This window comes from Stegodyphus dumicola, chromosome 11 (assembly GCF_044657685.1).
Source record: "Stegodyphus dumicola isolate Sdum_Otavi_A_Nest chromosome 11, ASM4465768v1".
Lineage (NCBI taxonomy): Eukaryota > Metazoa > Arthropoda > Arachnida > Araneae > Eresidae > Stegodyphus > Stegodyphus dumicola.
Window position 1 is genome coordinate 54,903,619 of NC_140778.1, and position 11,039 is coordinate 54,914,657.

General features: G+C 32.1%; 1 protein-coding gene across 1 annotated transcript; it reads right to left on the reverse strand.

Annotated features, from left to right (window-relative positions):
* Positions 1-4,600: 4,600 nt before the first annotated feature.
* Positions 4,601-10,823, reverse strand: LOC146994004 (uncharacterized). The gene is made up of 2 exons (XM_085826705.1): positions 10,590-10,823; positions 4,601-8,412 (listed from the first exon to the last, which is right to left on the reverse strand). Exons 1-2 carry the CDS (start codon positions 10,743-10,745, stop codon positions 5,734-5,736), a joined length of 2,835 nt encoding a protein of 944 aa, XP_085682831.1. The 5' UTR covers positions 10,746-10,823; the 3' UTR covers positions 4,601-5,733.
* Between the last annotated feature and the right edge of the window lie 216 nt (positions 10,824-11,039).

Below are 11,039 nucleotides of genomic sequence, written 5' to 3' on the forward strand. Positions count from 1 at the left end.
ATAAGTGAATAAATTCTTCATTTCAAATACATTTATAAATAATTTAATGAATATTTAAGTATTTTGTCAAAGGCAGATACATGCATTTTGCAAGCACATGCATAAATACCCATGCAGATTTCCTATTTATCATTTCCGGCATGTGCAAATCTTTAATTTCTGTGCATTCACTATATTTTTCGTGTAAAGTAATCTACACTAATTTAGCATACACCCGAAAGTTTTACATAAAAAATATATATGTGTATAATTTGAATGAAAATTATAAGTATTATTTTTAATACCCACTCAAAGGTCAGTTTTTCTTCAAAATTCCTCCACGATGGCATCTCTCTCTTTAGGCAGATAGCCCTTGCATGCGTTACTCTATTTAATAAAAACTTAATCTGACCTATGTGCCTAATTACAGATATTTTAACATACATAATTTTATATTTACATTTGGCCATCAAGTTTCAAACTTTTCAAATCTTCTAGAAAATAAATTTTGGCAGATCTCTTTTAGCAATTTTCTTAAAATCTATATTTTTGTAGTGCAACAGCTTATAATTTTATTAAACAAATTCATAATCAAAATCGCTGTTGTTAGTTATCGAAAAATAACGAAGATGTGATTTTTGCGTAAATGTCAGTAAACTATACAAATTGCTATTATCCATCACACTATGAACGTTTCTTTCATGCGAAAGTGTCCCTTTTTCGATTTCTATGGAACTGTCGTTTGTCGAAATACTATCAGAATCTTGTCAAGCGAGCTTCTGAATGTAAACAAAGAACACCCCGTCTGGTGACCCAAGCTTCAAAGCAGTGCTTCACTTCTAGCGCGAATAGGCCCTCATCCCTTTCCTACCTCCATGTCCCGTTACAAGCACCTAGACATTGGGTTCTCATCTGTCCCAGAGCTCCCCACTCTCGGTGATTTCCGGAGTATGGACGCGGACGAGGACGGTCGCTCGCATTGCGAGCTCCCGCCGACACAGCCTTCATCCATGGAATTTTGTGATTCTTCGCAAACAAATACTTTACCTTTGGATACTCCAAACGTGCAATCATGTACAGAGAGCAATCCATCTGATGATAATACCCAAGACGACCGATCTAATCTTGTCACTGAATTTTACGGACTCAAAACTCAGTTTGAAGCCATTCAACAGCAGTAAATTTGTCTAAAACGAACTGGAGCCCCCTGGATACTTCTGAATACCAACAACTAGACCTAGCGTGTAAGACACTCTTTAATAAGATCAACGACATTGCAAACCGACTTAATGTACAGATATTCCAACTCCCTGCCACCTTACAAGAATTTCAGCAATTATTAGAAAACGAGAAAATTGCCAAAATGGCCGCCGAAAAAGAAGCTCTTCTCCGCAAGGAGAAACTCAAAGACAATTTGAAACCTGTTTCTCGCACGCATAGCGTAAAGAAGCAAGCAGATAGACCAGTTTCGACTCCCCGGCTCAAGATACCATTACTGCCTCCAGCAGAAAAAGAAAGACTGCGAGCGTAGATTCGGAGGGCTTTATTACCCCCGCATCACGCAAACAGGAAAAACTCCAGAAATCATTACAATTGATGATAGTAACCCCACTGAAGTAATTGCAAATTCAAAAAATATTGGGCCGATGATGCACGGATGGCTTAAACAGACACTGAAAAGGCAGAAGTCTTAGCCGACAGCCTTGCTACTCAATTCACTCCTAATAACGACGCCTACTGTAACCGCCCGGTTACTCAAGGGCGCATACACTCACGTGTTGAAGAGTTTTTAACACAACCTTTCACGCCTGAACTTAGGCCCACTGATCCTAAAGAGGTGATGGAATACATCAATAGACTGAAACCCAACAAGGCTCCAGGCATGGATTCTATCTCTAATCGCATGATTAAAAATTTCCCTGTAATGTTTATTGTTTGGATTACTGTCCTTATTAATTTTATGCTAAGGAGAAGCTACTTCACCGACCGCTGGAAAATTGCAACGGTCGTCCCCATCCCAAAACCGGGGCAAAATCTAAACTTACCCGTCAACTACAGACCAATTAGTCTGCTTTCCTCACTCTCAAAAGTATATGAATATGTCTTACTTAATCGCCTGAATGAATTCTGTCGAGATCAAAACTTAATCATCCCGGAACAATTCGGCTTCCGACCTAAACACTCCACGGTACACCAGTTACTACGTGTAGTGGAATTCCTTCATGAAGGCTTTCGTAAGCGAGAGAATACTGGAATTGTCTATCTTGACATAGCTAAAGCCTTTGACAGGGTTTGGCATGACGGACTTATTTACAAGCTCATGTGACTTGGGTTTCCGGCTCACATCATTAAAATTATTAGCTCGTACTTAGCCGGACGAAGCTTCCGCGTACGAGTTAACCACGAACTCTCCTCTCGCCGCCCGATCCATGCTGGATGTCCTCAAGGCAGTCTTGTCTTACCTCTGCTCTTCAATATCTATATCAACGACGTGCCTAAGGCACCTAGTATCGATTTAGCTTTATATGCAGACGATACGGCCATCCTAACTCAACATACCAACATCACCACGGTAATCTCTATATTACAGAGTTACCTTTCAGCCTTAGAACTCCGGCTCGGACTGTATAAAATCAAAATTAATGTCGCTAAATGTGCTGCCACTTTATTCATCCGAAGAAACATCCCTCGTTTAGATAATCTAATTTTCTTCGGTGAACCTATTCCCTGGGTTACTACTTACAAATACCTTGGTGTTTTACTAGACTCAAAATTAACTTGGCAACTTCACATTCAAAAAATTATTGCGAATGCGGAAGCTGTCAAAGCCAACCTGCGCCCCTTTTTCGCTAAAAATAGCGACCTGTCACTTGATAACAAGATCTTGCTTTATAAATCTATCATAAGGCCTATTCTCACTTACGCGAGTCCCATCTGGGGCTCAGCTGCTCTGACTAACCGTAAACACGTCCAAATTTTTCAATCAAAATTTTTACGGCAGATATTAAACGCTCCATGGTTCATAAGGAACGATGACATTCATAACGACCTCAAAATTATGCCCATTAATCGCTTTATACAGCGACTTTCGGAAAGATTTTTCAAAAACATCCATCTTGCTGGAAATCCAGTATTACATACCCTGCCGGTATATGATCCTGCGGTTGCCTCTTCTAAAAAGCGACCCAAAGCAATCTTACAACCTGATTATGCTCAACTACCTTTTAAACGGCGTCGGTATTGGAATACAGACGCCCAAGTGGATGCTTACCTCTCGTTCCTAAACCCCAACCGCCCCCGCGTTAACAATGCGTAAGGGCATTGACCGGAGGAATCCTGTTCTTTAACTCTTTAAGAAAAGTCTTCTAACGTTTTTTGAACAAGCGACAACTTATCTCCGCAGCCGCACGCGACTGCACTTAATTTCTCAATGGCTTCTTAAAAGCTTCTTTTCCACCCGCTAAACGGGTTGCTTTCGACCCCCTAAGGGGACCTTTTAACGTCGCACTAAATAGCGACCAATAATTTTCTTCTCCTCCTTCAGTGTATAACACTGAACTGCTACTAGAACCCGCCCAACGGGTTTCACCAGTACCTCCTATAAACGAAGCCACGGCACGCCGCACACTACGTCACTAAAGTCGTCCTTATGTACAGAAAGCATGGTTGCCACATGAAACCACTTATCGCTGTTATTCCTTTAAGAGGATGAAAATGAAAAGTAGTTTTTATTTCCTTGCATAAGGCTTACTATATCGTTTGGTTTTAAATATATATATATGTGTGTGTGTGTGCAAATATATATATTCCGATTTGATTTCATCGACTGCATTTTCTAATTTCAAATACCTAACCTTACTTTCCTTATATATTTTTATGCTTAAAATAATAACAGTATAGTAAAGAAATTAATTCAACATACTTCAGATTAGTAGTAATAAATATATACTGAATATCTGGCTGATGCTGGTTTGCTTTCTGAAGAATATATATTTTATTAAATATTTTCATCCTTAACAAAGAGGATAACGCATAATTAAGCAAGTTTACAATTGATTAACACTAAAAATCCTTAAATTAATTTTAATCAATTTTTAACGGCATTTTCTGTTTCTCATAAATACAAATTTACACATAATTGTTTAGTCATTTTCCGCTTTTTTTTCACTTCAGTGTGGGACTGAATTTCTTAACAGATGAGAAACCTGGAGAATGATTTGAAAAATACTATTTTTTAGCATCTATCAATATTTATTCATTGGTAGTTTTAAAATACGGTAGCAAAACATTTCATATATTTAGGCATTTTAAATTAGATCATTATTTGAGAATACATAACTGCATCTTCCCCAATAATAAAAAAAAGAAAAATTGTAAAAATTCAACAAACTTGACACTTGCTAGGAATTCAAAATTCTTATGTTTCATTCTTATTGTTAAATGTTTGTAACACCCCTTTTGTCTAATTATGTGCATATAATTTTTTTTTTTGTAACTTGTAAATTTTTGTTCCTGAAAGCATTTCATTTTAACTTATTTGAGAATTTTTTAGCAAATGATAAATATGAAGTTTATATATGTATTTACTGGAATTTTTATCAGGGTAATCAGTAGAAACTTTTAAAACATCTAAATAGATCAAATGTCCTCAATTCTTAGAATTGAAAGAATAACAAGTTTTATGTATTTTCCTATTAGAAATGAAAATAAATATAGCCTGATTGTTAAGATGTAAAGTAAGATTTAAAATTTTCAAAATAATTCAGATTTTTATTAAAGGAAAGCAACACAATTAGGATGCAAAACATATAAAAAGGATTTTATTTATTTATTTTTTTTTGGCCTGAATTTTTTGTACCAGTAAATTTATAACTGGAAGTAATAGGAAATGGCATTGCATACTACAGTGGGAAAAAGGGTGGGATGACTATTTATTTATGTAACTTGATGCTACTTATTTTTTATTACAGTTAAGTCTTTTTAATATCAAAATAGTTTAGTATAACTGCATGAAGCCTTACAGCTGGGAAGGATTAAAAATATTTTTTTACTCAATTTATTTTTGATAAGTTTTCCCCTGTATATGTACAACCACATCATTAGAAATTTTAATTCCAAAGTATTTAATTTTAGTTTTGACAGAATTTAGCATGTATTACAATGAAAATATTGTATAAGAATACAGTGAATTTCCTCCATAAAAATGCATGAATATCTATAAAAATGACTCATATGGAATTGTAGGTAAAAACAAATTGTATTTATTTTCTTCTTACAGTGTAAAATTAATGTAATAAACATGTCTGCTTCAATTAAAATAATATTAAAAAATTGCAAGATACTGATTTCAAAATCTAAACAATAGTAATATTAATTGGCAAAGTATTTTATCTTCAAAAATCAATATTTCTCTAGTTTACAATAAATACACCTATTTTGCACAAAATTATATTATATAAGAGACTTTAGCACTTTACTGTCATAATTAGTTAACTATTACAAATGCTTTTTTTTGTGTGTGTGTGTGCATGCATTTTGAAAGAGTTGGTAAAGATTTCACAACACAAATAGAAAAAGCACTATTTTTTTATTTAACATACTATCTACATTCTGCAAAAAATATTCATTTAGATAAAATGAATTACAAATTAAGTCTGAAGATAATAAGAAACAATAGATTAGTGTCACTATCTTATTTTATAAAGTTTACTAACTTATAAACATAGTATATGTCATTTCTGCTGTATGCATAAATTATTTTTTTAATGTTTTCAATTTCCGTTGCTTATTTAAATTGTTACTTAAAGGGTTATCATTCAACTTTTTGCAGTAATTATTTAGAAAAATATTCGTTGATGCTTGTATGATGTTTTTCAAAATAATTTGAGGGTCATGAAGTTTAGGACAGTCATTCAACTCTAAAAAAAAATTTTCATGAAGTAAATTTAGAGTAATTTTACACACTGTAACTCGTGGATTTGCCGAAAATAAAAATTTTTGCTCATATTCATCTGAAATAAGTTTCTTAACAATAAAATTGTATATAACAGCATGTAAAATATCAGGATGAGGATACATAAGACCTCTATCAAAAACCTTAATCCATGAATGAATATTTTCATCGTTTTCTAAAGCTAACTCCTTATCAATAGTAATATTGGATTTACATACATCACATTTTAACTTTTTTAGCATACTATAACAGCAATATCCAGCTATATAAGTCAAAATAGGTACATCCAATTTTATGTCGTGTATATCACTATCTTCAACTGTTATTTCATCTATGAATGTTTGTACATCAGTGTCATCAAAAGTTTGTTCTTCAGTGTCTTTAAAATCAGATACACGAAGAGGAATATTTCCAAATTTTGAAGAATTTATTAGGGTTGGTAATGTACTCTGAAGTCTTAATTTACCCTCTATTTCATAAACCTGTCTGATAGAAATATTATGGTGAGCTCCAGCCAGTTGCCTGTACTTACCAAATCTAGCCTCTAACATATCTGTTTGTATTTTTCCAAGTAAAAGGTATTTAAATCCCAACTCATTTATACAATACCTTGATATCTCAATTAAAGCATACGTTGTATGGTATACTGCAAAGTGAGTTTCTTTGGTTAGGCAACCAGAGGTTAAATTCAAATTTTTCCAACTATCTAGCCAATTCAAAAAGTTATTCATAAAAACATATTTTTCATCATTTTCTGCCACAGTGAAAGGTGTTTCAAATACATTATTTTTATGAACACCTTTAAAAATAGATTTCACATTTACAATTGACCACCATGTGTTTATTATTTTAATAAAGTTTCCAGTTTCTTGGAAATTTATTATTTCTTTCTGCTGCCCAAAAGAAAATAATGCTTCAACAACATTATCATTAAAAATCTGCAATGCAAGCTTTACACTTTGTTTTTCTAAGTTAGTTGGATATAGAGCTTTTATTGTCAGACCATAAGCATACTTTAATAACTTACCAGTTTCAGATTCATGTAATTTTTTAATACAAGAAAAAGATGCAGTTTCAATATGTGAAGCATCATCAAAACTTGGGAAAAACATACTCTGATTATTATTTTTTTGATTTATCCAGTTATTTCTAATGCATTTTAAAATATGCACTGTATCAATAATAAAAAACATTGGCCTAGATTTGTCAACAGGGTTTTGATAAACAATACTAACTTTAGGTGGTTCGGAAAACAGAGACATAGCCTTTTTATTAATCGAATTATTGTCAGTGACAATAGCAATAATTTTAAACCCAATATTTTCTAATTCCACAACAATTTTTTTAAAATAAATATACAAATTATCCGCACTAAGTGTTTTCACCGGCAAAATATGTACAACATCCTTATAAACAGATAATAGGCTGCGAAGCATGAAAACATATGCACTAGATGCAGCATTTTTGCAATTATATGCCATTCCACACAAATTACCACCTTTATAATCAAATGCTTGATTTAGATGAATTTCATCAATCATTAAAATAACAAGCAGATCTTTTTCTGATAGTTCTTGAAATTTAAATTTTATGTAGCTTAGGAACTTTTGGTTGTATTGTTCATTTATTGGATATATATTAAAATCTGAAAAAATTTTCTGAATGGTCCGTGGATGAGGCATAATAATATTTTCTGAATTTCGAATAAAATTATATGCATGTGGTGAAATTGTGTGAAGTAAAGTGGAAAATATTAGAAAGTCTGCAGAATACCTATATTGTTGTTTTTCTGAATTCAAGTTTGATAGTTGCTCAACGAGAAAATTTATTTCATTGTTTTTATGTGGAATTTTCTCTTTTAAAATTGTCATTAATTCATTTACAATTTGTAAATAATTTTGAATACTGTCTTCAGATGAATCATTTGAGGCAAATAGGTCTAATTTCTCTAAAATACTTAAAAGATCTTTAAGGTTGTTAATTTTTGATGGGATTACATATTGCTTCAGTGATTTAATAGGTATATTTCTAATTGCTACAGATATATTCAAATTACAATCAATCAATAATGATTTTAGAATTCTTGGATGATTGTCATTAGAAATATTAAGAATCATAGTATGTATAGGCCTGTGTATAACTATCCAGTTATCTGGTAATTTCACAGTATTAAAACAAATTTTTAGTTCATCTAAATTATAAAACATTTGTTTTCGTTCATACTCTTCCTTTTCAGCTAAGCTACAGGCTAAGGCTTTTTCAAGTGCATCTTGTTCTCTTTTGAGTCTTTTATGCTCTGGTGATTCCCTTGATGAAACACTGGAACTAAGATGACTCGGACCATCAGGAAACAGACTTGGAATTGCACCATTCTTTAAACGAGGATATGACAATGGTATAATGATCTTCTTTCCAGTTTTCTCATCAAAGAATTCAGTTTGCCTCAGAACATCCTCTTGCTTGAAGTGAAGTTCACACACCTTTTAATATGAAAAAGAACAAATAAATAAACATGTATCAAAAGGTTAAACAATTATAAAATCGTAAGCATTCGCCATCCTTTAAATACATGCACAGTCTAATAAGGGTTTTATTGTATTATTATTTAATCATGGCAAAGCACTCAAGAGCTATCTGCTTAAGGGAAGGGTTACTGTTGTGGAAAACGTTCATCATTTAATTTCTTTAAAAATAATACAGGGCGATAATGTTTGGATGGTAACAATTTGAAGAGATATAGCCATTTAAAGTGCACAACGCAAAAAAGTGATGCAGCCATTTAGAGTGAATAATGCAAAATCTTAAAACAAAACTATTAACTCTTTTGGGCTAAAAAGAGCCATGGATGCTGTCATAAAGTTTTGAAAAGTGCAAATAATTAGCTCATGTTTGTTGTCATATGTCAAATGCATATAACATAAGTACTATTTAATTGATACATCCTCAGGTAACATACAATTGCTCATGTATATATAATTGCTACATCCTAAATATTTCTTTCTTCAGTTATTTGAAAACAACACTTGGTTATGGAATTACATTCAAAATGGTGATAATACAGTTATAAAAAGAATAAGATTAACCATCAGTTGATGGATAAGAATAAGATTAACCACATTCATTCGTACCATTCAAATATAAAGTTACTGGCTCTTTTTCTAAACATTTTTACAAATGATATGTTCACAACCAGAAGTACAAATTTACTTGTGTGCCTATGAATGTTTATATTTAAGAGCATAAAACATCATTAGTCATTAAAAAAATTCATTTTTCTTGAATTATTGAAAACATGTATAAGTGCTAAAATATGATACACAAAGAAAAAAACAAGAATTTGTATATTTAACAGTTTATTTGCAGTAATTAAATATTTTAGGCTATTCTTATGTAATTTTGAAGTGAAATATTCACATTCATCAATCGTGTTTGACATTATATTACTGTGGAAGGCTCACTAGATTGCTTATTTTCCATATAATTTTCTTAACTTTTTTCAAAAATTTTAAAAGTTATATAACTTATTAATACAATAAAACATTTTCATATTCCACTGCAACAAGTATAAATAAACAAAACCCCTTATATAAGTGTTTTTAGATAAGAAATTAATGTAAATTTCAAGCCCACAAGAACTTACTGCCAGTAGCAAGTGAACCACTGTAACAAGGTAGGTGTTATTGGCATAAGAAACTCGTACTTTTATAGATGTGTGTGTGCATGAAACAATTTAATAGGCTAATTAGGATTTATGCTAACATGTAATGAAAACTAGTAAGCTTACAATCTTAGGCAATATTATTTGAACAAGACAGTTTAATTTAAACACCTTGTAACTTATTCCAGAAATTAAAATAATTACTGTCAAAACTAGTCCATTTATACGATTGTTTTCTTTTACATATATTTCATAATTTTTTTAAGGATTTTAGAATTAATAAAGTTTAGAACATTGCATAATTAGCATTAATTTCCTGTTCACATGAGTTACGAGCAAAATGGATTCTCAAATGCTCCTAGCATATAATAAAGAGGCATTGCATACATTCAGTTTTAAAAAGAAAAAAAAAATAAAAATAAAAATAAAATAGGTGGAACGAGACTTATCTAAATCAAAAGAAATAGTATACCCAAACAGTTAAATACTTATATCTAAAACAACTTTAAATTAACGGCTTTAAAATTACGACTTGAAGCATTTTATATTTATCTACTTAAAGTTATAATATGAACTTTATAAGTTTGGTGGATTTTCTTTTGACTAGTTATTGAGAAAAGGGTCCATTTTATAATCACTTTAAAATTCAGTATAAGCTCTGTATAACATAAATTCCTGAAAGATTAATCAATCCAAAATCAATGTGCGTGTTATAAAGATCCCGACGCCGAAAATATAAATTACTGAAAGAATTCATTAATAATACTCATTCATAATGGGATAAGAGAAATTTCTGCCTAGTAAATAAATATATAACTATGCTTGTATAGAAAGTAATTAAAACTTCGTTTTATTTTCTATGGTTGAATGCAATGGAACTTTAGTAAATTATTTCCCTTGCATTGAGAATTTTTTGTTTTCGCATTTTCAAGTCATGTTTCTTTCAATGACATTAATCTTTCAGGAATTTTCTAATTTAAAAATGAAATGCATGCTTACCTTTGATTGTTTCGTAGGCTTGAATCCATCTTTTCGTTTGCAGTTCCAAATCCATTGTTTTCTCAGTTGTTCTTCCGTAGGAAAACTAAATACAGCCACCTTCGGGCCATTCTTATAATTTCCTTTGCATGTTGCAACACAGCATTTATGTGGCATAATAAAAAATAAATAAAGTAATTTAAATGAAAAATGTTCTATTAGAGCACACTACACTTTCAAACAACAGTCAGTTCACTACGCCCCTCACGGGGCTCACTTTTGTGAGTACGGGTGTGGCAATCCCGAGGTACCCTAGCCCTTCAGGGGATCATCTTCTTGATGAGACGGGTGTCACGATCCTGGAGCCCCAGTGATCTATCCTCTTTTCCGTCTCCTCTCCTCTTGGCTGGAACTTTTTCCCTTCCCTTCTCCATTGTGGTTTCTCTCTACGGGGTTTGGGGCTCGTCACGA

Excerpts from the sequence above, each read along its gene's own strand:
- LOC146994004 (XM_085826705.1), bottom strand. The coding sequence starts at position 10,745 with ATGCCACATAAATGCTGTGTTGCAACATGCAAAGGAAATTATAAGAAT. Across the intron at positions 8,413-10,589 it reads AGCCTACGAAACAATCAAAG|GTGTGTGAACTTCACTTCAA; the intron begins GTAAGCATGCAT and ends TCATATTAAAAG.